General features: G+C 50.7%; 7 protein-coding genes across 7 annotated transcripts; 3 read left to right on the plus strand and 4 right to left on the minus strand.

Moving 5' to 3' along the window:
* Positions 1–3,880: 3,880 nt before the first annotated feature.
* ACET3X_005255 (uncharacterized protein) lies at positions 3,881–5,240 on the plus strand (the record flags this gene model as incomplete). The annotated part of the gene is made up of 2 exons (XM_069451440.1): positions 3,881–4,032; positions 4,079–5,240. 2 exons carry the CDS (start codon positions 3,881–3,883, stop codon positions 5,238–5,240), a joined length of 1,314 nt encoding a protein of 437 aa, XP_069307299.1.
* A 414-nt stretch (positions 5,241–5,654) lies between these two features.
* Positions 5,655–7,173, minus strand: ACET3X_005256 (uncharacterized protein). Its single transcript, XM_069451441.1, has 2 exons — positions 6,866–7,173; positions 5,655–6,805 (listed from the first exon to the last, which is right to left on the minus strand). Exons 1-2 carry the CDS (start codon positions 7,010–7,012, stop codon positions 5,702–5,704), a joined length of 1,251 nt encoding a protein of 416 aa, XP_069307300.1. The 5' UTR covers positions 7,013–7,173; the 3' UTR covers positions 5,655–5,701.
* A 546-nt stretch (positions 7,174–7,719) lies between these two features.
* ACET3X_005257 (uncharacterized protein) lies at positions 7,720–9,566 on the minus strand (the record flags this gene model as incomplete). The annotated part of the gene is made up of 3 exons (XM_069451442.1): positions 7,720–7,775; positions 7,826–9,254; positions 9,306–9,566. 3 exons carry the CDS (start codon positions 9,564–9,566, stop codon positions 7,720–7,722), a joined length of 1,746 nt encoding a protein of 581 aa, XP_069307301.1.
* Positions 9,567–10,372: 806 nt separating this feature from the next.
* On the minus strand, positions 10,373–14,824 carry ACET3X_005258 (uncharacterized protein). The gene is made up of 6 exons (XM_069451443.1): positions 14,707–14,824; positions 14,310–14,614; positions 13,563–14,263; positions 12,086–13,507; positions 11,931–12,031; positions 10,373–11,880 (listed from the first exon to the last, which is right to left on the minus strand). The coding sequence occupies exons 3-6, from the start codon at positions 13,885–13,887 to the stop codon at positions 10,378–10,380; spliced, it is 3,351 nt and encodes a 1,116-aa protein (XP_069307302.1). The 5' UTR covers positions 13,888–14,263; positions 14,310–14,614; positions 14,707–14,824; the 3' UTR covers positions 10,373–10,377.
* A 4,605-nt stretch (positions 14,825–19,429) lies between these two features.
* Positions 19,430–23,007, plus strand: ACET3X_005259 (uncharacterized protein). Its single transcript, XM_069451444.1, has 4 exons — positions 19,430–19,759; positions 19,828–20,276; positions 20,338–22,447; positions 22,500–23,007. Exons 2-4 carry the CDS (start codon positions 20,053–20,055, stop codon positions 22,566–22,568), a joined length of 2,403 nt encoding a protein of 800 aa, XP_069307303.1. The 5' UTR covers positions 19,430–19,759; positions 19,828–20,052; the 3' UTR covers positions 22,569–23,007.
* Positions 23,008–23,179: 172 nt separating this feature from the next.
* Positions 23,180–25,381, minus strand: ACET3X_005260 (uncharacterized protein). The gene is made up of 2 exons (XM_069451445.1): positions 25,169–25,381; positions 23,180–25,118 (listed from the first exon to the last, which is right to left on the minus strand). The coding sequence occupies exons 1-2, from the start codon at positions 25,232–25,234 to the stop codon at positions 23,202–23,204; spliced, it is 1,983 nt and encodes a 660-aa protein (XP_069307304.1). The 5' UTR covers positions 25,235–25,381; the 3' UTR covers positions 23,180–23,201.
* A 259-nt stretch (positions 25,382–25,640) lies between these two features.
* ACET3X_005261 (uncharacterized protein) lies at positions 25,641–26,981 on the plus strand (the record flags this gene model as incomplete). Its single annotated transcript, XM_069451446.1, has 2 exons — positions 25,641–25,865; positions 25,917–26,981. 2 exons carry the CDS (start codon positions 25,641–25,643, stop codon positions 26,979–26,981), a joined length of 1,290 nt encoding a protein of 429 aa, XP_069307305.1.
* Between the last annotated feature and the right edge of the window lie 14 nt (positions 26,982–26,995).

Below are 26,995 nucleotides of genomic sequence, written 5' to 3' on the forward strand. Positions count from 1 at the left end.
ACTGGCTCACTCAAGGGGCTTTGAGCTGTTCGTTGGGCGTCCAACACTAACTACGACCGCTATGTTTATCAAACGAAACCTGCGGCGATCCTAGAATCCATAGTGTGAAAATGGTTGCAATCATAACTTAGCTTCTTATGCTTAAAACCACTTTCCTTCTTACTGACAAGCATGAAACCGCTGACTAGTTGGCCTGCTTTAACCCTCCTTCAGCATCACATACCCTTCACATATATTTTAGCGCTCGCTAACAGGGTCTGTCCAGTTCTTCTCCTCTTTCCTTCTCGGCTGCAATGTTGGTCCAGCCCAGAGATCTTCTGGTGCCTCATCGCTTGTCTCCGATTCCTTCATCTCCCCCCTTTGTGTATGTGCCATCACTACATCAAGCCACATTTCCACCCTTGCTTGATTTGAAAGTGATTTATGGACTTCAGAACTATTGGATGGTAGGGCACGACGCATGATTGTGCTGCAAGATTCTCTACGGGGTCGTCTGATTCGTTCACTGTAGCGACTTGCTCTAGTAGGAAGCTCATTAGATGCTGCTCACGAGGAAATCATAATGTAGCAAACAGAAACTAGGGTAGAACGCTTACACTACGGCTGCATGAGTGCTTTTCGTAGGTGAACTCCGGTCTGTGTGCATGGTTTCTTACCTAGGTAGCGTTGATGCAATGGTGTTTGCCAATTCGAAGTGGAGAAAGGGAAGTGCTGCACGGGGGGTAACAAACTGTCTCTAGCAACGCAAAAGACCTTGTCAGGCTCAGTAAGAATTGCAAATCGAGCATGTGAAGGATGCTCGAATTCCATCTAGACGTGTGTATCGGTATCAGATCTGGAACATAGCACTTCATCGTGCGCTAGTCACAGCCTGTGAGTAAAGCAGCCATATCCATGACACCTAGATTATTTGGGATATTTAGCTTCGACAAGGAACGGAATATAGTGGATCTAGGGCGCAAAGATGGTGAGACCTGTGACAACGTACTCAGCACATCGAAAACACAACTGCTCATTCCAGTACACATTGAGAATGTCTTAATGCGGCGCAAACGACCTCCTCGAAGTGGGAGCAGTACAGAAGCATAATATTCGTCCCAAAGTATTGCTCTTCTCAAAGCATGATACGACGATTCTTTTTCACGTGGTTCGAAATAGCTTGCATTTTATTAGTCATGCACGTCAATCACATACTTTGCTGTGCGCTGTGATACGGTCACGAGAATACCACTACAACAGGCCAGATGAGACTGGCCCCAGCGTCGACATTAACATCAGGAGATTGAGTTCATGTGTACTGAAGACCATTTGGCTTTCTCCGCGTCCAGATAATGGTAAATTTCGGCTTCAACATCGCTTTGGGAGAATCCCAGGTTGCGATTGATGTTTGGGATGCGGCTTGGAAGTGTATTTCACAGTAGGTACTGGGTTACCTAGGTATAGTGACAGCAAGCTTCCAAGGTTCCAATGACAACGACCGTGACGTGATGACTGTTGTCTAAAGCGAAAACCATCGATCTTTGCCTTGTACATCATGCGTTTAGCAGCTCAAGGGCACATTCCACATCCTCGTGACGTGACGAACCTGGGCACCACGGTACTACGCCGAGAACCACGGTACAGCGGTGACTCAGACGACAAACCTAGCAACTAAAGCAACACAATTAACTATTCCCTAAAGCTCAACTCTAATAATTATCGCGATACAGTAGGCCTCTGTCGCCGAAACAGCAAACTTCACACTCTCGTGGACGAACCTGGGCGTGAGTCCGAGGACCCTGGTCGGTTTTGTTCCGACCCTGGCCAATTAATTGCTTACGTAATATCGCTCGGCAATGGTCGGCTCCCGAGGTATGACTCTCATGCCTCATAGGTATCATCTCTCGTATCTTGCTTCTCCAATCATGTGTTCTGACGCTCAGTTCGCTGCCTACTCGGACATGACGTTCGGATAAGTGTCCACATTTCTGAGATTTCCGTGACTCTTCCCTGGGCTTTAAAGTCCATCGTCATTGGACTGGTGCAGCCTGTTTCGAGATTTAAGACCCTGAGTCTGCCTCTCTACAGATACCAAGTCCAATGGGTCGCCTGAATCTCGATGCGTTCGGCTCGGTTGCCTTTTTGTGGAAGACACTGGGCCTACCACAGGAAGCTCTCAACGCACTACATTTACCTTTAGATGCCAGATGCCTGCCATCCTCTTTCAAAGTCGACGTTCTTGCACAGTCCACCATTGCAACGTCTGCGCTGGCCGCAGCGCTGGTTGGATCCGTTCGAAACGCATCTCCGATACCCCGGGTCACAGTTCCGGCCGAGCACGCATGCGTCGAGTTCAAATCTGAACGACTGTATACGGTCGATGGGAAGTCTGTATCCCCACCCTGGGGTGCCATTGGTGGTTTCCACAAGACAGCTGATGGATATGTGAGAATACATGATTCTTTCCCAAATCACCGTCAGAACGCACTGCGTGTGTTGGGGCTTTCTCCAGACGCGACGGTAGAAGAGGTCACTCGAGAAGTTGCAAGATGGAAAGCTGTAGAATTGGAGACCGAGGCCTGGCGATGCGGAGCAGTCATCGCTGCGCTACGGTCTATCGATCAGTGGGAAGCGTTACCACAAGCTAGCGCTATCGCGGATATTCCTATTCTCCTGAAACGAATTGGAAACTCTCAGTCGTATGTGCCGCCAAAGCCAACGACAACGTTAGTGGACAAGTGCCTCCAAGGTGTCCGTGTTGTGGAGATGAGCAGAGTCATAGCTGCACCAGTGGCTGGGAAAACATTAGCGGCGCACGGGGCCGACGTCATCTGGATCACATCACCATCGTTACCTGATCTTCCTGATCTCGACATCGATCTATCGCGCGGCAAGCGTACAGTGCAGCTCGATATCAAGAAGGCCGAAGACAAGGCCAAGCTGCTAGATCTGCTGTCCACAGCCGACGTTTTCCTCCAGAGCTATCGTCCTGGAAGCCTTGCGGCACAAGGTCTCGGTGCGGCGGAATTGACAAAAGCAAATCCAAGATTGATCGTTGCAAGTCTCAGCGCTTACGGTCCTGAAGGTCCCTGGTCTGAGAATCGTGGGTTTGATTCGCTTGTGCAAACTTGTTCTGGGATTAATGTAGCGGAGGCTGAGCAATATGGCGCTAACGAGCCGATGCGCGTCTTACCTTGCCAGGCATTCGATCATGGAGCTGGTTATCTTCTGGCGACTGGGATTATTGCCGCGTTATACAAACGCGCGACTGATGGAGGCGCCTACGAGGTCCAAGTATCGTTGGCTGGGGTCATGAAATACATGCGGTCGCTAGGACGATACGATGGCAAAAGTAGATTTGACCGTAAAGATTTTATAAAGCCAGAGGATGTCGAGCAGTATCTGGAAACCCGGCACACGCATTTTGGGAACCTCAAGGCCGTGAAACATGCAGCCTACATCGAGGGCCTATCTGTCGGATGGGACATCATGCCAAAACCATTGGGTAGTGATACGGCGTGTTGGATTTGAGGGTCCGATGACATACTGTTTGATATGGTAACACTGCGTTTGGGGCGAGTATTCAAAAGTCCGACGATGCTTATCTTCCTCACTAAATGCTACATGCAATAGATCTGTCACCGTACAAACTTTGACTGTCTTCGGAGCAACAAGTCATCTTGGAATGTACGGAGTGGTTGCAATGAGCATCTCAAAGCAAAGTCAGCTGCCTAGATGCTGTTGTTGTGGAACCATTGACGTCATCGTCGAGCGCGTACCTGCATTAGTCCTCGCCCCTCTCGAAGCCATCCATGCCTGAGACTATTGTTCATCCTCGACGCCTTGTTGACTGAGTTCCTGGTTATTTTCAAAACTCCCGTCGCCAATCAGTATCAGCGTCATGGCTGAAATCGCTGCAGGCGCTTATGTCGCTGCGGAAGTGGTTGAACACACCGCGGAAGCAGGCTACGCTGCTTACATCGTCTCCAAGCCAACGCTCCCTCTCAAGGTTACCTTTACACGCATAGCCACAGCAACAGGTGATACGTCGGCGTATGTACCTCACTATTACTCTAGCCAGGGCCTAGCTGACTTTCAGACGCTCGTTGGCGCGATCCAATCATACAGTCACGGTCATCGGTAACAAGGCTTATGTTTTCGGTGGCGACACTGCCAACAACGTTCTTGCTAGTAACCATGTGCACATCATCACTGTTGAGCACTCTGGGAAACCGGAAATGGATTACAGTATCATCCCAGCATTGCCGACATCTGAAGGCAATAGCACACCCGCAGCAAGGTCAAGCCACGCAGCCTGTGCATTCCATGGAAACATAGCCGTATACGGCGGTAGCGATGAGAATGGCAATCTGATTGATGAGAAATCATCTGTTTGGCTCTTTAGCCCCGAAAGGAAGAGCTGGGATATCCTACAACCATCCAAGGGAGATGTCGGAACAGGAGATATTGGCCCAGGCCCACGTCGCAATGCCCAGCTTTTTGCCCATGATCAGCATCTGATATTGTTTGGCGGAGTGGATGGTTCTGGGGACAATGCATCAGATCTATGGCAGTTTGATGTCGCTGCGCGCTATTGGACGCAGCTCCCGACGGCGCCAGTCGCAACATCGAACGCTGCACTAGCGAATGGTCAACTATGGCTAATATCTGGTACCGATTCCATGAGCAGTCAGTTGCATCACATGGGCGTATCCTCCTCGAGTGAAGAGAGGAAGTGGGAGTCTTTCACGTTTCCCACTAACCCACTAGCACCCGGCCCTCGTGCACGGCATGATGGAGCGCTACTGCCAGTAACGACTGGCTGGGGTAGAAACTACCTTGTATATCTTTTTGGAGCTCGTAACGATTCCTCTGTTAATATTCCAAACACCAAGCCAGAAGACTCCAAGCACGCGGATGAAGTCACTCAGTTCAGCGACACCTGGGTCCTCCAGATACCCTCAAGTGACTTGGAGGCTAAGCCGTCGATGACGCTCAAGAATGCCATCAACCCGGCCAAGATCAAAGATGCTATCAGGTCCGCTTTGGGTGCTGATACTGGGCATCTGTCCTGGGCGGAGGCGGTAGTACAGCTACCTTCAGACAAACAGCTAGAGGAGGAAGATGGGAAGCTACACCCCGGCCCGAGAGCATTCTTCGGTGCAGATGTCATGGAGACAGGTAGCAGTGTGATCTTCTGGGGTGGTGTGGACGCAAAGGGCGAGAGGGTTGGCGATGGCTGGATCGCGAGGTTTGAGTGAGCTATGAGTTATGTGAGAACACGCGTTCGATGGTGGCCGTAAAAGTGAATAGTTGTATTCGAGTTGCTTGCCAGAGACAGATAAAGCGTTATCCAACGGACCATGGGGAGAGGGGAGAAGATGACATACATCTCAAGCAGCCCAAGCGTACATTTACCTTCTGAACGTCATCATATATATCCGACCATGATAAGGAGACTCAACAAGAGCGATGATATATCTTGGAGAATGGTGTTGTATATTGGATTAGTGTTAACCAGCCAGGAGCAGAAGGCGAAACGAATGTTGCTGCAAACTCTAGCCATACCGACCAGGTAAATCACTGGATCGATCAACTTGCAGTTGCCCATACAACGATTAACCTTCACTCATGTTAGACGCTAAACACTGTTCGTCTTGCCATGTCTCAATAGGCTTAGATTTACAACGAAGAGATAATGTTATTCGCTATCTCTAGCCACTCAGTCCCTCCGGTAGATGCCTGCTATCCAACAAGCTCTCAAAAGCGCAAGACCCCACGCCATGCCAATACTATCCCATACAACATTCAGCTTACTGCCCATGACCTCTTTCCATCCAATGGCCACTTCAATCATGGCGATATCAGCGCTTTCAGCCAGCATCAACATCTCGACATCGAAGATCCAGCCTTCAGAGTGCATGTACGGGACGATGTAGGGTAATGTCGGTCGGGAGAAGAGCTTGAAGCCGCACTGCGTGTCCTTGATGCGCGCAGTAGCCGGAGGTGTCATGATGCGCAGGAGGATGTGGAACGAGTGCATGAGAAAGTTGCGGAGCTTGGAGCGCTGGACAACGGCTTCACTGCCGACAAGGTGAGCTCGTGAACCGATGGCGACGCCACGTCCATGTTTGTCTTGTATGCTTTGGCAACCGTCGACAAGCGCTCCTAGATCAGAAAAGCGACTTGCGCCGTCTGCGTCGGCGAAGACGATGTACTGGCCTCGAACGTGTCGCATACCATGTGTGACAGCTCCACCTTTGCCTCTATTCTCTTCCAGTGTGATGACACGTATGCTGCCGTGTGGGATGTGCGTAGCGTGTGGTGGCTTTGCGTCACCGTTCTTCGACCAAGGTCCCGGCTTTGGCTTTGGATGTTGGCTTAGTTGATGCTCTTTGGCGAACTCCAGCGCTTTGTCGACGGTGCCATCGGTACTGCCATCACTCACAATGAGGATCTCCCATCCTTTCTGACTCTTCTCGCCCTTCCCTCCAGCATGCGCGTCACCGTACTGACTCTCCAGATAGTCGACGGCCTCTTCCAACATGCCCTCTAGACGCTCTTCCTCGTTGTATGCGGGCACGACGACGCTCATGAACAACTCTGGTTCCTCAATGGGCATCTGTGGTGGTATGACGACCTTGCTTCCTGGATCTTTGGCTGCTTGCGTCTTTGCTGCCTCCTTCTCTGCTGCCCATTTGTCCAGCCAACACGGTAGGTCCGTTGGAGCGCTCCTTGCGCCGTCGGGCAGGATGGTCACGTATTGTTTCTCGGAGCGTCGTGGCAGTCGTGGGGTAGGTGCTAGGAGGTTCAATGCTATATATAACTATGGCTCGCCATTGTGTCAGTCGCGTGTATCACTTCGCGTGCGCGCATGTATTCGTACCCAGAAGGCCATTGCGCATAGCAGGAAGCCCAAGCCTACGAAAAGCACCCATGTTGGTGGCATTTCAACGACGCGCTTTGGGTGCGACTCGAAGCCATAGCCAGCACCCAATCTCTGGGTATCGAAGGCGCGGTTCTCTTTCGACATGGCGATTGCGGGGCCCCAGCGAGGGCTGTCCAGTGATGATGCTACCGGAATGCTGTTGACATTGAGTTGGGAGTCGCGACCGCTGAGACGCAAGCTTGAAGCGGCTTCAAGGGAATGCGACAGATAAATGGTGAAAGCGACAATGGTTGCGCGACAGCCAATTGGCACGGAAAGATGCAACGTGGAAGCTGACGTACCTGACGGCCCGAGGGTCGTTAGTCAGCCCCGCTGTAACGCCGGTAGGGAAAGCTTACACCTGTCCCCAAAACCCACCCTGGCAACACACCAGCCACCACATGCTATGCACCGCTGTGTGGGGCATAGTAGAGAAATTGAGGACGGGAAATGAGAGGGGGCTGCAGAGCACATAGCGATTGTGAGAGTGATGATATCAAGTTCAAACCCACAGTCCATAGTTCGCAATCAGCTTTATATATCTTATGAAAAACAGCATGTAAGCAAGCAGTATATGAGTAGGTCCACAACTAATGACAAAAAGTTCGATTATGGTAAAAATGCATGTTGAAGCATCGCATCTGCTAAAAGTATACAGGCCTATAGAACAACATGTGCAAACTGTTTCAAAATGCCTTCCCTGACGCCCACGCTGTTTGTACTGATACATGCTGTAAAACAGGACATGATGTCCGAAAAATCTAAGGTACGGAAAAGGCTGCGATCGAAGCGCCAGCATGAAGAGAAGCAAGCTACGCTTCTTGTTCATCCGCCTGCGCAGCGCGTTTGTCATCGTCGTCGATATATACTGTGCGGCGTTAGCGTCGAGCTTGCAATGGAGATGTATTCGTGACTTACCATGTGGACGAATGAACCAACTGCACACAAACGCGGTTCCAAACGTTGCCGCAAGACATACAAAGACAGTCTGACGGTAAGTTCCAACAGTCGCACTATAGATGCCGTTGAAGATGGTGGGACCCATGACACGTGCAACGGCATGGAGCAAGCCTGTTGCACCTAGCAATTGTCCGACTTGGTCCTGCGGTACGTGCTTGGTCAACGCAGCGCCAAGAGCGGGTGAACCAATACCACCAACAGCAGCGAGAGCTCCAGAAAGCGCAAACAGCTCGCCTTTGCGGGCAAGGGCATAACCGAGGTAGCCAGCCATATCAAAGAAGATGGCTGCTCGAATGATGGAGAGATCGAACAGATCAGAACCTGAGCTGCGCATGCGCGCCGCACCGTTCTTACCGCGGAAGATGCGCGTTAGGATAGGCAGGATGACGAGAAGAGCGAAGACACGGGAGCTGTTCACAATAGTGGTGAAGCGACCGGACTCTAGTTCGTGCCACTCGAACTGCCGGCGAGTGTAGACCAACACTACGCTCATGGCGCCCATTGCGACACCAAACATGATGGTATCGGTGGCAGCCAACAAAAGGAGATTCCAGCGCACAGCAGACGAGGTTCCAGGCCCGGTCGGCCAGAGGATCTTCAGAGGGCCAAAAAGGTTGATGGAGCGTAGTTGATTGATGAAGTCTCCAGCAGGACCTTGTCGTTCAAGTTCTTCCCTGCGCTTCTCACGTGCAGCCTCCTGGCGTGCTTTGCTCAGAGACTCAGGAACAAGGAACGTGAGGAATGCGATGAAGATCAGATGAGCACCGAGAGCCATGTAGAAGATGAGCAAAACGGCATCAGTCTTGCCAACATACTTCTGGCGCGCGTTGATGATGTATCCAGCAAGCGCAGGTCCAATGGCAATACCACCGAACAAGCAGGCATGAAAGTATGAAAAGGCAACGTTTCGTTTCTGTGGTGCGACGCAGTCGGATGCGTAGGAGTGTGCGCATGCCATGCCGACAATGAAGGATCCAGATATGCCTTCCAAGCAGTAACCGACAAGAATCCAGTTGACGTGTACAGTCTCGGGAAACTTGGCAGCCAGTATGGTGAGAATTTCACCGAAAAGCGCACCACACGTATTGGCAATCATGAACTTCTTCCTTCCATACCTGTCCGAGAGCGCACCAATCTTTGGGCTTATGATAGCGGAGAGTATGCCGGAGCACAAACTAGCGTATAGGAGGAAGAGCGAAGAGCGGGAGGATACGGCATCGTTTTGGCATCGATCTTGCCCCGGGTCCATCGGAGAGGATATCGGATCGGTTTCGAGAGTGGCGTAATACTCTTCGCACACCAAGTCCATAATCAGGTTGATCTTGGGTACTAAAATGCCACCGAACGCTATAGTGAAGAGGAGGAAGGGCGGCAGTAGCCAGTATATCTGTGACCGTCAGCCGATCAAGTCTCGATAGGAGACCCTTGATGCGCTTACCGAGGGTCGCTTCCACCAGGGAAGACCTCGAAAGTCGGCATATCCTGCCCATTCCTCTTCGTCGTTGTCGTTTCCATCGTTATCCGCGCCCCTATTGTTGTTCCTCGGAGAGGTCAGCAGCGGCGCGTCTTCGTTGTCGCTGTGGGGTCCTGGAGATGTTGCCCCTATCTTCCTCGACTTTTTGAGCCGTCTGACACGCGCTCTGAATTCCTGCTCCACCTCAATGTCCTCAACAAAGGCGGCGTCTGTCGTGGAAGCCATGTCGAATTGCTTGTGTTGTCCAAGTCCTGGCGCGTTGGGTTTTGTTGCTATCAAGGGTGGGGATCCGGGCTATCGATCACGACCGTGTGCGCATTGCTGTAACTCAACTAATCCTACTGTCAGCCTTCCCCTCATTAAGCGACGCAACGATAGGCAGGGAAACGTCGTGTCTTGCTGGTTGCAAGCTAACAGCCGCGATAGTATCATCTTCGGCGTCGGGTGCAAGGGCGAGATCAGCTTACTAAGAATAGAACGCCTCAAAGCCGCCAACAGTCGCGACGGTCAGCAGTGGGAAGGAGCGGAGGAGATGGTGAAGATCGCGGTGCAACAGTTTGACCGCAATATTACGTCCGCTAGCGCTCCCCCACAACAGACTTGACAGGGCGCAACTTTTGTGGATTCGTCGTAGATACAAGGTCATGACGTCGCGATACTTGATAATCAGATCCCACGCCATCGGGGTTTCGGTCGCATTGGCCTCCGCGGACGCTAGTGCATGTTTGTCTGAGTGCCATGAACCAATATTTCCATGGCTTTGGAATGTGGCTTTCGCCATCGCCTTTTCGTTGGTGAGACACGTCAGGAAAGCCATCGCGTTTTGAATTTGTCTCATCATCATCGACTCGTGCACAGACGGCAGCGCTGCGAACACACCGGATGTACACTAGAGATGCCCGCGGGGTTGTTAAACAGACACGTGACTCAATGTTCCCCTGACATTTATGCATCCGTCGTCTATCAGTACGCATGTCACGTGTTCGAGGCACTCACCTAACCATACAAGACAAACAACTGCCAAGGTTTCTGTTTATTACTGAGTTGAGCTATCCCTCCAGTGCTCAATAATGCCCTGCAAATCCCTCAGCCGTGCAGGTCTGACAAGATAGTTATCTACACCCGACTCGTACGCAGCGTTACGATCCTTCCCACTCACAAGCCCAGTAAGTGCGCATATATACGTCCTATCGCGCCTTAACCGTGCCTCCATCTCACGTATCTTTCTCGCAACGTCGAAGCCCGAGACTTCTGGCATCGAGAGATCGAGAAAGATGAGATCGAAGGGTTGCGCAGCCTCACCATCAGTCGGTTCCATGGCGCTCTCGAACGCGTCAATGGCTTCCTGCCCACCACCGACAGACGTTGCAGGCGTCTTACTACATTTGCGAGCATACATGGTAAGTACCTTGAGGTTTACAGCGTTGTCGTCGACAAGCAGCATCTTCGGCTCCGCTGCGAGTGCTTTCAATGGCATCGACCACGTTGGCTTTTCTGCTTGCTCTGTCTGCGTTTGTATACTCTGTTCAAGCGATGGTCCTTCCAAGGGGTTTCCCGATACTTTTTGCTCTGAAGTTCCCGCATGGCTGACTGCTGGTATTGACTGCGGACGCGCAGCGCTTTCCTCGCCGTCTACCTGCGGTTCCCTTTCGAGGACCAAGTCGGACATCTTTAATGTCGATACGTCATTCGACGCGTCGGCAGCCTCCTCACTCGGCTGAATCTGGCTTCTTCTGCGCGATTGCCTCTGATGTTTCATAGTCGCTGGTGCATCGTCAGATTGATGACGAAGCTTGAAAGGTGAGACTGTGTCAGGGAACAAGTGCGCCAGCGCGTCCTGGAGTTTTGAAATGGTTACTGGGCCTGCGATGGCTGCGATCCTTTTGGAAGGTGTTTCGTATGGGCTGAGCGCTGTTTGTATATCTGGGTAAAGCAAGATTCGCTCAGTGTTGCTGTACGTGCCTCCGTAGGTCAGTTTGGCACAGTTTTCGTCCTCTTCCAAGACGAAAAGCAGCCGCGAGTGCGGATAGATGCTTGCACTCTGCCAAGGAATGACTGTGATGCTGAACCACCGTCTCAGATCTTGCGTGAGTGAATCCAACAACAACCCAACTCGCCGTTGATCTCTTACTGCATCTCCGGTTTTCCACCGTCTTGGCGTAAAAAGGCTGATCCCTAGCTGAGGCAGCTCAGCCTTACCAGACTGCGAGTCTACGTACTCCGCTGCATCACCCAGTGTACGGTGTAGCAGCTGGGTTGATGGGAGACTAACTGTGAAGGCAGAACCTTGCGTCTTGCTTGACTCAATCTGTACATCGCCACCAAACATGGTGACTGTCTGCTTGACTATAGAAAGTCCAAGACCTGTACCTTCAGTAACAGGGTCTTCCTGAGAAAACGAATCAAATATCAAATGGCGGATAAAGTCTGAAGCTATGCCTTGGCCAGCGTCCGTGCAAGAGATACTGATGGTATCATCCGTGGTGTTCAATGAAACCCGAATACAGTTTACTGACTCACCGAATTTCAAGGCATTATTCTTTTCACTATTAGCATGGTTAATGTAAAAGTTTTTGTTGCATGACCTACTATCAAGTTGGTCAATATCGCGCGAAAGCTACTGACAGCCTTGAGGCGGCAGGACCAACTGGCATTTGTATCGAACACTATGATTGGAGGATGTTTTGCACCTATCGAGCGTGAGCTTGAGTCAACCATTTACTGCGGACTACCAGTGTACTAACCTATGGATGGCTGAGATTGGACAGCCTCTTTGAGACGCAGTCTTTGCGACTCGCTATGGATGATGTCTTCGCAAAGGCTGATAGCCTCTATGGTGTCACTATCCCGCGGGGGATCTGCCGGCTTATGGTGTACAAGACTTGATGGATGAACGAGTCTTTCGCTAGGCGCGATGGAGCCTGCGTGCTTTGGAATATTTGATCCAGAACTTATGTTACTGAAATACAGAACACGCTCTATGGTATCAAGCAGTGATAGGCCACTGTATCTTGCCGTTTCTAGTAAGTCATTCTGATGTGCGTTATGCGGTATATCGGCTAGAAGCTCGAGGCTAGATAGTATGCCATGTAGTGGTGTCCTCATTTCGTGAGATACTGATCCGAGGAAGTCTGATTTGATCTTGTCCATAGCTTGTGCTTCGAGACGCCGCACCTGCGTCATTATGGTCGTGCAAAAAGCAGAAATAGACGCAAGATCTATCGAACTGAGGCAAACTCTAGCCTGTGTGTTGGCAAATCCCAAGACTGCACCAGTGGTACGTTCATGGAAAGTGTCCCAAAGCGGCATTAAAACGATCTGTGCTGCTCCTGGAAAAGACTCCCACAGCTCCGTTGATAGAACTGGATCATCAAATAGTGTGACCTCGCTTGCACTCGTAGCAGCAACGATCTTGCTTTTCTCGTCGAGTACCTGAAAGACGGCTCCTTGGGGAAACAGTTTGACTAGTCGGCTAATGAGTGTATGGCTTAGATTCTGAGGTTTGTGAGCGCTCGGTCCTAGATGCTCAGCTAATACACTTGAGCCATTCCAGGCGGGGTTTCTGTTGACGAAGTTACCCGAGGGTCCCGATTCTTGAATTCGGACTCCATCAAACTCGAAAGCGTCGTAGAGTAGCGTAGCTGATAGCTGATATAGTCGGAGGGCTGAATCTTTATACAGGTTTGATACCATAGACTGCTGTCCCTTACGACTCTCTGACAACGGTTGCTCTCGCGTAGACTCAGCCGCCAGTCCGGCAGAGGAACCCATCCTTAGTAACGAAGCCACACCTTGATTGAACTTGAGCAATCTTTTACCCTCCAGCGCCTCTACTGCTTGTTCCAAGTGCCGTATGATATGTGATGCTGTTCCACACAAGTATGAACGATGAGCCGCTGACAAGCCATTCTTCGATGGTGTGGAACTGAATATGAAGACCGTGCCGATGTTTGGTCCATCGTAAGGATTCAGGGGCACTCCCACATAGTGTCTAAACTTGGCGATATCACCCTTCACAAAAGGTAAGTCTTTGGTTCTCTCCGATGCGGCCATGTCGAGCTCTTCGTAAATGGCCATGTTGCCAGGCTGATTTCGGCATGTGATGGTCCGCTCACATAGACCTCCATGATGGGTAACCGATTCGCATCCATACCACTTTGTTGAATCTTCTATCCAAGTCAGACTCTCTGCGATTTCTAGCATGGTGTCGAGTTTACTTACCCAGCGTGATATTGGCATCATTCGCAGTAGCCTGACTAGCCCCCGAAATGAAGTATTGGGTGTGGTCGTCTAGCAAGCTGACCATTGCCAGATCTGCGCCCGTTTGATGGATGAGGCATCGCAGCATAGCAGTGAGCGCGCCGTCCGGTTCATCTTTGATATATCGCCCATGCCGCTCTGAAGGCGTGTTCGTGAGGCCTGCTTCCGAACCTCGTATATATTTGACGACAGATGGCAACACCTGGCAGAAGCGTCTTACTTCCCATATTCGGGTGCGGTCGGTAATGATCGCTCGTTGCTGTTCACTTAGCTGTGACAACGGCATGGTTTGCGATGGCTGTCGGTGGAACCCTCCGCGCGAGCCGTTTGGTGCACGGAGAACCCCGCAGACAAGTGGGGGCAATCGTTCTGGTGCCTCACGTGCGGAGTAACTGCAACCTCAAAGTCGTTCCGCACTAGAGGTTTCGATACGACGGCCGCAGTCCAAAGCATGGGTGTGCCATATGTGGTCGACTATGTGAGCGCGTTCTGTTTTATGCAGGCGTAAATCCGACGTCCGCCTTCCTTTGTCGCTCCAGGATGATGTCATAGCATGTGCTCCACTATTCCCACAGTGTTTATACCAGATACGCTGATCCGGACGAACATCTCCACTTTGCACATCAGAAATCTTCGTGAAGCACCGTTATTGTCGTCATCTTCTTTTCGCAGGTTTTAGTTATGGTATCTAGTTTCGAGGTATCTTACCGTGTCTTGTCGTAACACAGCACCCCAGCAGGTCTGCCTCAGACAAAGAAGACTCCAAAACGTCATATTGAGGTGTTCAGCCATGAGCTTGGTAGCGACTTTCAGCACGAAGCGAAAATCTCGTTTACTCACAGCGGTCGGTCGCTTAATCTTATCCAATTCTAAACTCGAACCATTGATTCGCCTATCCAGCATTACAAAATCGGGAAAAGCTCTCTCAAATACAAATCGTAACATATGCTTTCGGGGTTTGTCAATGATATAGAGAACTCCGTAGTCAGAAATGAAGTGTGGAGGATACGTGACTAATCTCCTCAACCGAGCTGCACCGTCAGCAATCAACCATCGGACCACACACACGACCTGTTTCAATCCCTTTGGGGCTCAACGTGCTTACATTTCGGTACCTCGATACGATGAACCCAAGACTACTACTCAGATCTGGTCAGCTGTCATGAGGTGGTTGTTGCCAGCGTGCATCCTCTCAATGCGACGCAAAAACGACACAGCCACGCAATTCGTCACTAGCTTGAAGAACCTGACCGCGATCATGTTCAACTAGGCAATACACTAAGCAAAGCACTAACTAGAACATGGCCGCTTTCCGAAGGTTGCCTGCGGACGAAAAGCGTGTTGCTGACTCTCCACGTAACCAAGGCGGCGTCGCAACTCATTGTGGCGCGCAATCCTTCAACAGAGATGACCCGATGCCGTCACATTCTTGCAGGTAATTTGAGTAGTAGCAGTCTCCTTTTGGTTTATCTTTGGTTTCCGCGGGATTGCTCGCTCACTTTCGCTAGTGCATATTCTGGCCAATGAGGACATCGGTGTCATCTGTTTATGGAAACTATTCTCATTGATCAGAGCGAGATTCAGCCCTCGCAAACGGGTTTAAAATGGTTGCTGATAGTCCTTGTGTCCTGGGTTTGGTCTCCGTAGCGATGATATAATCGTGAGAGGTTACGGCACCGCATGGACTGTCCGGATCAAATGGTCGGCTTGTTGCACAGAAGTGGGTCGAGCGACATCATTATCTCAGGGCGAATCGTGACTGCGCAAATTAGGTTCCAGCTCCCCGGAGCGAAGGCAAAATGAAACGTAAGGCATTCTATTCGACTGCGACTTGCCGTTCGTCGACTCGGACGAGTTGGCTGGGTGCCAGGTTCAGGTATCCTGGCATTTATTTCCTCCATTCGACCATGCTTTAGAGGATTGAACCATCGGCGAGTGCCTACCATACCTACGAAAGGTTTCGAACGCTAGCTCTACAGTCTTACAGAAGGGCTCGTTTTGTTGCAAGTCAGACAGTCTCCGTCGGTTCTTGGCGCAGAATTTCCAGTCAGCATAGAGTTACATGTTGAACTCGAAACGGAGAAAAGGAGGAATAGGTTAGGAGAGATACCGGCAATCCGCCCATTGCGCTCAAAGCTTCCCATTGCCCGAACCGGTAAGTACTTTCCTAGATGTTGCCCTTACGTCGGAACCCGTTGCTGCATACAACGTGGTCATTTTCCTTTCACAAGCGGTCAAGAAATCGGACGGTATCTCGGAAGGACTAGCACATGCTGTAGTTATGCCGTCCAAGTCGTCATTCGTTTCCTGCTTTCTGCGCAATGGGCTGGAAACTGAATCAATCAGATTTGGGGAGAGGTTTAACGCTTCATGCGCCAGTCAGAATCTGTGAATGACAGTCTGCGGCTGAGCAGTGGTCATCAATCGTATATACGAGACTGTCCCCATATCTCGCTTGTGGTTGAGGTCCTCGGATGGATAGCTGAATGGTGCGCAATATTGCGAACAATGCGGGTTAGGAAGGTACAGGCATCAGTCGTTGAAGCCTGAGATCTCGCCATACGTAGGTACACTTGCATGGAGGACTCAGCAGCCCTACGGCGAGCGACCAGTCAATTTCAGCCCTCAAATCAGGACCTCGCTTAATGTTTCGTGGCAATCAAAACTGCATGGTCGCTCCGTCTCAGCCTTGTTACCTTGGCCAACCCCTCACTTGGCGCACCCTTGTGTGAACATCAAGGACCTTACAAGATTGAATCTGTAATGCTATTCAGCCCCAGACTGCTTGTAACACAGAATCCTTAGAGGAAGGTATCAGATACATCGATCAACGCCTATTCCTCGATCGATCCATGAGCAGAATTCCTTTTACCGGCATCTGTCGTGCACCCTCTTGCCCATAGCCTGCTTTCATGCGGTATGCGCGCCAATCTGATAAGAGCAACCATATTATACGGCCCTCAAGATTTCGTCAGTAGTATTAGCCCGTTGGTGGCTTCACTTCCCAGCTCTCCAATCGATGACTCGTCTGCTTGCTCGCATATAGGATTAAATATGCAGTACACTTTACCTGGTTTGCTTCAATGACAATATCTTTTTTAGAATCTGATATGAGTCCGGAAGTAGCACACCAGTATACTGGAAATCAATAGTATAGCATTCCTGAAGCAGACAACGACATATCCGGTAAGCGTATGGTCATCTCAATCAATATATCAGCCTCCTTTAGTCGATTGAGGTGTGCATCGTTGTCCGCCAGAGAAGGCAGATAGACCAGGAGCCATTATGCGTGTGATGAACGACGGTCGGTAAAGCGTGTCACAGGATCTTTTTGTAGGACGAACCACTCTGTAACTGTCGCACTGGATCCAACCCAGTAGTCCAGGACCGAGACACAGGACTACTGCGGTATGCTTACACATGATCTGGTGGTTGTAAGCGGACTATGCGGGTAGCCTTTTCGGCATCGCAGAATCATGCATGTCACTCGTCGACACGTATAAGCGCGTAATATTGACCCCAAAATTCGGTCAGCCTTATGGGGTTCGCCCCGGCAGAGTACTAATCAGCGTACCTCCATGTATGTACGATGAATCACTTGACATGCTTGCAGATAGAGATAAAACGTCTATTGGACACGGATATCGTGTCAATAAGTGAAGAAATTTTGAGCATCATTAAGTGCCGGTTGCGGCGGAAGGGCGTCATAGAACCCCGCTCGTGGTGTTGTACAATGCTAGGTAGGCAGCGTTGTACGTGTGCTTCCGCAAGAATGGGTTATGCTACCACAGCACCCGCTTCCGAACTTTTGAAACTGCACGTTTCGATCGAGCCAACTATTGCATACAAGATGCTAATCTCCACAGCGTGATCGAGTCTTGGGGGTTTGGGGGTCTGCATTCGACATGTATCATGCAGTAAGTCACATATCAACAGTTGTAAAGCCTTCCAAGGTTCCAAGGTTGCTATCAGTACTGACACCTGAATCGATCTAATCAGCCTTCAAATCTAATCATCCGGCCGGCGAAGTGATCAAATAGCAAAAGCTTCTTCATAATTCGAGAAATGATGACGTCCATCATCCTGCGGGCGTAAATCCCTATCTTATTCCGGGGCACAGCAGCATAAGCTGCCTGAATGTTTCAAAATATGCAAGCACAACCATGGGCAAAAGTAAACTTTCGGAATGGCGGGGCAAAGTTGGCACGTACAAACGGCCCGCAGGCCGGAAATTTCTCTGCCAATGGGAGACATGCCATTCTCTCACTATCGCGGTATGCATAAACGGGTTCAGGCCTGACTATTCTGGTTGGGCAGGTCCAGATTTCATAGTGGCATCAGCACATGTCGTTGAGTGATAGCGTATCCAAACATAATTTTCCGTGTATTTTCTTTAGTGAGTAGTGCTTCAGTGACTTTCATAGATGAGGAAATTTTCTCGAACGCAATGTGATAGCTGAGAGCCAGACACTGCAAGGCATCCTTCTCTTTCGACTTTGCATATCTCATGCCCAAAGATATGATCATACAAGCGTATTTCAAGTACTGGCTCTTACCTTGGCCATTGTGAATTGAAGGTTCCTTCTTGTGATTGCATTCCATCCGTCGTCCTTCACTAGTCGAGTACCTAGGTATATGCCCAAACCATTGGCTCGTCGGCCTCAAAATCCTTCCCTGAAATGCCGTAGTCTTTACCATAATGCGCACAACAGTGGAACACTAATCCTTTATTGTTGTTGGTTTGCCCTGCCTCAGAGCGCCAACACATAGATCACTACCCGAGCGCCACAGGCGCCATGTGCGAGACTAAAACCTGTTAACCTAGCAGCACATAGTCCGTAAATCTGCACCTGAGCAATTTCATGGTCGTTGACATGAATTGCTGGTGACACGTGCGGATTTCCAGACCCTCGGGTACTGCTTGCATACACCAAACACAAGTGACGTGTGTCTCGTAGCGGTATGGCAATCGTCACTACTCTGCGATCTTCCGCACAACGCGCTGCAAAGTCAATGTATCAAAAATTCTAGAGCACGAAAGTACGTCCTTTTATCGGTCTCTCTCCATAAATCTCTCGATCGTTGGCTAGTCGCATCGGCCGCCTGGTCATTCGTCTTGATCTGAAAGTGACTGAAACCTGTCTCCCTCAAAAGGTTGCCCTGTTCTAAACCCAGCGATGTGGCATTTGCGCCAGCTAATGGGTAGCTCGATACTGGAAGCCCTTGTACCTCGATTTCGGAGGCCTGGAACGTAAGGTGTCGCATAACTTTGCCTGCTGCGGCTGTATGCATATCGTCATACGCGCCGTAGACGCCATTCCAATTTGCCTGCGGCGGTACTGATGGCCACAAAAAGTGAGCGTATGTCACTGGTATCCTAGCGTTGAAACAATGAGAGGTTGGCGGATGAGCTGGGAAAAAGGTCAGCAGGGAACCCATTCTTGTAGGTAGTGAGCTGAGTAAAAGCAGCCATTTCAAGAATGTGGTCAATGCTATCCATCACAGGGATGCCGTAATTATAATTGTACACATCATGCGGTGAGTGGACACTGCTTAAGAAAAACGAACCTCTGTTTGCAACGGTGACCAGCCTGGGTTGTCGTCTGCTTGTTATGCGTTGAGTAATCTCATAAGTCTTGTAAGAGGTCTTGATCGAGATTTTGTTAACCGGCCCCCACTCGACCTCTTCATAAGATCTCTGCGTGGTTATGCTTGCGTTAGTGGAGAGCATTGTGGGGCCAATGTGTGCGGCTGAGAAACTGCGCGACGCCACCTGCAATAGACATAAAGTGAGCGCATGCCTGTTTTTGCCTTCTTCATGGGAAACGGCTTAGGCAACAGGTCCTCCAAGCCGTGTATGGTTGGTGTTTGGTCCTCCCAGAGTTGTCGAATGCGCTTGCTTGCGGCCTCCGGAGGGCGTGCCCGCTTCCCTGACCCACCCCTGACATCTTGCCGCTGTGCGACCGACGCCTTGTTGCCTGCTTTCGCAATTTTGCGGACTCTTGTTGTTCAAGAAATGCGGCTCTGCTCCTCCTTCAAACAAATACGTTCATATCGCAGGATTGATGCGAGTTTTAAGAGCTTTTTATATTTTCTACAATCTCCAGCAGCCGCGACACCGCCACTTTGGTTGACCGACGAGTTGCGTCAGTGCAAAGGTAGAGCACACCTTACAGTTCGCGTAGATGCTTTTCTGGACCCCAAACCGACACTGACCCTTGGTCAGATTGATGTACGATATCGCGCAATAACAGCATCCGACAGATACTGCGTAGAGTTCAGAGTCGGAAGATTCTTGCCACGCCAGGACCTGAGTGCGCGGCGCAAGACGGGAATGTGGGGTTCTACACAACCAAGTAACAGATCATCTGCGTCTTTCCTACCAAATTCCTGGCGCATACGAGACTCCGAGTACGAAAGAGAGATTTACAGTTGAAATTCTCGTCATATAATGGATACTGGTCAACTTGTTCAATCAAAGTTCGCTCAGGCGCTCAAGAACCAGAGCACAGTCGCAAGGTCCCATCCCTGTCCCTACCCAGGGCACGAGGGCCGAATTTTCCCGAACGCTGAGCAGCTATATGACCATGGGAGGATCGACCACCGTGCTGATTTTGAGGGTCTGACGTCGAGAGAGGCACGAGATAAGTTTCGCGAGCTGAGCACAAAATTCAGGTTAGTTTTGATAGATTTACGAATGTTCGACACTTACTAGATCCACGATTAACATGGTCAGGAGATCGGATCATTCGTCAGATGCAACTGCAGGAGATAGGTCAGCACTTGATATTGGAGGCCTTACAATAAATCCAGGAAAGGACTCGCGACAAAACTCGCCACCATCTGGTAGGAAACGACCCGCAGAGCATGAGTTCACTAGCCCAAGGGGAAAGGGCCCCTCTCATGTGGAGATAGTCGATCCGGAGTATTCGAGACAGATCCCCCATACCGTTGTATCAGATCGGACGCGACCAAAACAACAAGATGCACGCCTCTTCGATCCTAAGCAGAGCACTAGAGGTACGCCATCCCCATACCAGACGACACCCGAGCCTTCCAGCGAATGGTCAGTGGAAGCTACGAAAAGCAATCCGATACAATCGTCGCAATCTCAATCCCCTGCTCGTTCGACACAACGATCTATTCCTAAAACCCAGCACTCTCAACGCCAACCAGGGCTTATTGAGCTCCAGCGCTATGATCCTCGGTATCCAGGTCTGCTGTTGCAGCCCGATAGTAGACCTATATCTCAAGAGCAGCTTGCGTCTGAAGTGAAATCAATCTATGCGGGATTAACCATGGTAGAGACTAAATGTATCCATGTCGACCGCGCACAAGCTGCAGCTGCACAAGATAGCGACACCAAGCTTGCATCCGATCATTGGCAGGCCTTAATTGCCCTTCATCGTACTCTCCTACACGAACATCACGACTTTTTTTTAGCTAGTCAGCATCCCTCCGCATCGCCAGCTCTTCGGCGTCTCGCGGCTAAGTACTCCATGCCCGCGCGCATGTGGAAGCATGGGATTCACTCTTTTCTGGAACTGCTTCGGAGGCGTCTTCCTGACAGTATCGATTATATGTTGGCATTCATATATTTGGCGTATCAGATGATGGCCCTGTTATACGAAACCGTTCCAGCTTTTGAGGACACATGGATCGAGTGCCTTGGAGATCTTGGACGCTACCGGATGGCTATCGAAGATGAAGACGTCCGCGACCGTGAGACCTGGGCAGGCGTTGCGCGCTCTTGGTACACCAAGGCTGCTGATAAAAACCCTACTGTGGGTCGCTTGTATCACCATCTGGCTATCCTGGCGCGGCCCAATGCACTCCAACAGATGTACTACTACTCGAGATCGTTGACTTGCGTAAAGCCATTCCAGAGCGCACGAGAGTCGATTTTGACTCTGTTGGATCCAATCCTTGGCCGCGCCGGCGCTACTTCCACGCATGCTCTAGCGATTGACACCAGCTTTATCAGAGCACACGGCCTACAATTCAATGAATACTCAGTACCTGAGGAGAAAAGACGCCAGTCACCTTCAGCCGAGTTTACAAATGCAAAGACAGAGTTTATTGGAAACTTGGACAATCACATTGGTCGTGTGACAGCGAAGTGGAAGGAGCAGGGCGTCTATATTGCGGTAACCAACATCGCTGGTTGGTTCGCTTATGGACAGGACGATAACACTCTACGTCGGGCTTTCCTCACTCAGATCTTGGAGAAGGCAGATGAGCCTCTTCAAAGTGTTATTGAGGATAAGATCCGGACTGCCGCTACAGTTGACCAACAATATCCAGCGGGTCTCCCTCGTACAAAGGAAGAACTCGAAGATTTCAAAGACGAAGTGAAAGTTTTCAGCGACGAACAGACTTTCGTAAACGCCACAACCCTTTCCAACGACACATTTGCGCTAGTGCTTCGGCGTATTGGAGACAAAAACGTACTCCCTCACGTACACATCATGCTCGCTTTCTTTGCGTCTTTTGCTTCTAATCATTACGTTCAGATCATCTTGGATGGTATGCCATGGGCGGAGGTCGTCGCCTTTCTCAATACGTTAGTCAAAACAGAAAATCAGGTTCAAAGCCAGACACAGAACCAACCACCAAACATCGACACATTGTTCGCTACTGGTCTGTTCCCTGCTCAGGGTGAGAGGAAAGACGAGCTGCCACTACCTGAGGATTACCTTGTGAGAGGCCTGATCTGGACGCAAAGCTACTTTCCGCAGACGTGGTTCGAGAGAGAGCACGACGAAGAGGAAAGATACTTGGAGTTGGCCAGCACAGTGAAGAATCGCATGGATAGGGTGCTGAGGCTAGGATATACGCTTTCTCAGGTAAAGTCATTGTACAAAATCTCACGACTTCAGAACTAATTAATTCAAACAGTACAACAAGTGGATTTCATACGACAAGAACGCACATACGTTTGCCGTTGTTGGCGCGCCTGCTCAATGACGCCAGACGCCTCTAGTTTATTGTTCTGGTTTTTTATCTCCTTCGCACTACACGAGATGTCTTCTTGTGCCGCCAATTCAACCCTGTTTTCTCGTTGCTCACAGTATGGCACTCATACATGTCATTGAGAGCATCAGGGTGATTAAGTGGCTTCGACATATGATCTTTTGGCTGGGTGTTTATGGAGATGGAGTGGGCCCTGAAGGAAACCATCCAGACGCATGGAAGCCCTCTGGTCAATCAACCAGTCGTCGTGTCGCGGAAGGCTCGGTAAGTAGTAGGCGTTTTGGAGGCACTGGGGGTTGTGGAGTATCATACGTTAAACATTCACGTACACTGGCTTGGCACAAGTCCTGCTCATATGATACTCAAACGACGGGTTGCGCACATACTATACTCATACGTAGAAAACAATATATATCACGTTTGCATTCCTCGAAAATTGGTTCCAATTGATTCAGGATGGGCGTGTGCCTAGGTCAAAGGATGTATGGTGGTCAAAGAATAATATCGCACGAGAAAGATTAACAACGCCATATGTAGAAACTAACATTAAATTCGTAGCGCTCATATATATGAACTTCTTGGCGCCTGAACGCCTAAGCTAAAGTTGGTACGCGTTGATCCCGGTCTTCATAGTCCTTTTCCCTCAAGATACTCCTGCACTCTCTCCAGAAGCTCTGCTTTTTTGCCCCCAGTACTCTGACCCCTCACACTGAGCCACTGCTTAATCACGGCAACGGTCTGCTTGCTGATCTTTCCACTGTTGTTTAGATCCGCCATCTGCTGATCAGTCATAGCATCATCTTCTCCATCTCCATCTTCACCTTTGGCCTTTGGTTCCTTCTTGACCCTCTTAGCCGCTGGCTTATCTTCGCCCTGTGCACCGCCACCCGGACGTTTCTTTGCTGTGGGCTTGGCGCGGTGAGCGAGTGCGGATTGTTGTTGTTGTGCATATGCTTCTTCGAACTCTCTGCCGTAGTCCTCAATGTACTCGCCGCAGCGCTTGTCAATTTGTTTGTAACGAGGGATGGTTTTGTCTTCAGGTTGGACCGGGAGTTCTTCCTCTAGGGCCAGCGCTTGTAGAATGCGATAGAACCATTGCAGGTCCGGATTGGGATACTTCGAAGGGTCGTAAATGCCTTTGGGTAGTTGGAGCTGCTCGATGATGAAGCGCATCTTGTCAGTCAGCGCATCTGTGGTCTCGAGGGGTTGCTCCGGTGGTGTTGGGATTTGTCGAATGTCATCGGCGAAGGGGAGGGGTATCAGCCAAAGTCCTGGTGGCATTAATTGCTCGCCTTCCTCGTTAACCCTCTCTGCCCCAGGTATGAGGGCTGCAAGTGTAGGTGCAGCGTTGCGGCGTGGAATGAACCAAACTAAGCCCATCTTCTGAGACTTGAGTAGCTTTTGTCGCAGGGCTGAGAAGACACGGGTCGAACCAATATAGTCTGCTTCTGAGGGGTAGATGAAAGTTGATTTGTTTGTATTCGCCCAGATAGGGACGCTGGACATTGGCTTGAAGCCTATGATCCGAATCACCGGCTCCCCAAAGCATTGTCGTATCTGTGTGATCTCTTCGGGCGTGAAGGTGATTGCATCGCCACCGAACTTGTAGGCCTTGCGCAGCTCTGTTTTCTCAATGGCTCGGGCTGATTCGTTTGCCATTTGTGTGGTTGAAGACATTGCAATCTGTGGCTTTTCACCTCCAACCCATACGTAGCAAGACTTGACGTGTTCCTGCCGTTTGATGAGAATGTAGCCCTTTACACCAATGCGGAGGTCTGGACCAAGTTCCATGGGTATCGAGAATAGAGCGCGACGGGGTGCGGCTTTGGAGTTGATGGAGGAGATGAGCTGCTTGAGCAGGGATATGCCTTCGCCGCTTTTCGCAACTTTTGTAGTTGACGGTAAAGCGATGGGCGCATCGGGATCGGATGGCGATGTTGGGTACACGAGGTCGTCGTAGAAACGCGATCGATCGAACGTATGGTCTGGTTGTGATATGGGGAATAGGTCGATAGTGCAACCAAGATCGTACAAGTCGCGAGCCCGTGTGACTGCTGCGTCCTTGTCTGCTTTTACCTTGACTGGATAGTCGTTGTCTGTCACTAGGAACAAGCGTCTAGACGAGAAGTTGGGCGCTTTTGTGGTGAAAATTTGGTTTGCACAAAACAGCACCGTTGCCATACTGGCGCCACCCTTGGCCGGCTTCAGTATTTCTTCAGCCTCTTCTTCGTTCTCCACCATATCTCTAAGCCTCTTGACATCCTGAGCTGATGGCACGTCAAGGTCTGCAAGGAGGTAGCAGTTCTGAAACGTGCTGTCACCGTCCCTCAAGTCCGTCTTCTCAGTGCCAAATAGCAGTATGCCCATCATGTCGTTTGGGTTTGAGATGATGCGCTGCTGCATCAACTGATAGGCACATTTGAGAGCAGCAGAGGTTGGAGAATCGCGTTCTGCTTTCTTGTCTTCTGACTTGGGTGGTTTCTCAAGCATAGTTGGGCTGACGTCGATGGCGAAGAGGACGGCATCTTTGATTGTCTTGTAGCTCTATGAATTGTTAGTGACCCGGATCATTGCAAAGGCCGCATTGGACGTACAGATTCATCAATCTCCTCGTCCTCGTCTTCTTCTTCGCCGGGCCGATTGTCTTGTGGTGCCGCCATGATGCAGCAGTCGTGTTTGGCTCGAGTAACGTTTGCTTGCAAGAGCAGGGGAGGGAAAAGAGCAGTTCAACTGGGCGAGTGTGTGCGCAGCATTGGTGTTTTTGGAGACGTCTCAATCGTAAGCCGCTGCGACGCGGGACAAAGACGTGCCTAGGTAGGCAGCAGGGTGGGAACGCGACACTAGCTCCAACACGTTGGCACGTGCTTGCCAGGCGGCTGTGGGGCAATCCCGGGTGCCCGATCGCCAGCCACGATCGTCATCAACTGTCAACGGGAATGCCGCCATTGGCCAGAGCTTTCACGCTGTCTGCTCTTTCGAACATTATTCACGTCCGAGTTCTGGCCTCGGCATCTTCTCTACACATTACTTCGAGGGGATACTTCTTTTCTTGTCGCAGCCCTCACAATGGCACTCCGCATATCCTGTCAGCGCGCTGCAAAGCGAGCCACTTCCATCACACCCGCCACATCTGTCCTCTCATCATACAACGCACAATGGCGGAGAGGCAACGCGACAGTCGCCCCTACGCAAGTAACGCCCGGCTCCAAGGGACCTACTGCCATGGTGTTCATGAACATGGGCGGGCCATCCACAACAGATGAGGTTCATGGCTTCCTGAGTATGTTGTTCGTACGTAACTTGGTTCGCACGCATCGTATATTCTCGGCTGACTGAGGGTAGGCCGACAAAGACTTGATTCCCCTTGGACCCCTTCAAAACTACATCGGACCCTACATTGCGCGCAGACGAACGCCCAAGATTCAAAAGCAATATGCTGAGATTGGTGGTGGATCGCCTATCCGGAAATGGTCCGAACACCAGGCCGCAGAGATGTGCAAGATCCTCGACAGGACTTCACCCGAGACCGCCCCTCACAAGCCCTACGTTGCGTTCCGTTACGCAAACCCTCTTACCGAAGACACATACAAGCAATTGATAGCAGACGGATTCGGCGCAGGCAAGGGTGGTCGTGCTGTTGCTTTCACACAATACCCTCAATACTCGTGCTCGACTACCGGCTCCTCGCTGAACGAACTATGGAAATGGAGGACAAGACTGGAAGGCAAGCGCGCAAACGGAGAGACTGGCCAACAAGTCGAGCCAGAGGGTGCCATCAAATGGAGTGTCATCGACCGCTGGCCCGCACACCCAGGTTTAGTAGAAGCCTTTGCTCAGAACATCGAAAAGAAGCTCGCCGAGTACCCACCTGAGCGACGAGACGGTGTCGTCATCCTTTTCTCGGCCCACAGTCTCCCCATGACGGTTGTCAACCGCGGTGACCCCTACCCCTCAGAAGTCGCAGCGACCGTATACGCCGTAATGCAGCGACTCGGCATGAAGCACAAATACCGTCTTGTATGGCAATCGCAGGTCGGCCCTCAGCCCTGGCTCGGAGCCCAGACTTCAGACACCGTCAAAGAGTACATGAAGAAGGGCCAGACAGACATGCTCCTTGTGCCCATCGCCTTCACTAGCGACCACATCGAGACGCTATACGAACTCGACAAGGAGGTCATTGGCGAGGATGCCGAAGGCCACGAGGGTGTCAAGCGTGTCGAGAGCCTGAACGACAGCCCCGTCTTCATCGAGGCCCTCGCAGATATCGCAAAGGCACATTTGCAGAGCGGACAAGCGTGTAGCCCGCAGATGATTCTCAGGTGTCCAAAGTGCACAAGTGAGAGGTGTTTGGCACAGAAGGAGTTCTTTGCTGGCCAGACACAACACATCGACCCTCCCACGTCATAGGCTGATTTGATGCT

The sequence above is a fragment of the Alternaria dauci genome, chromosome 4 (assembly GCF_042100115.1).
Source record: "Alternaria dauci strain A2016 chromosome 4, whole genome shotgun sequence".
NCBI lineage: Eukaryota > Fungi > Ascomycota > Dothideomycetes > Pleosporales > Pleosporaceae > Alternaria > Alternaria dauci.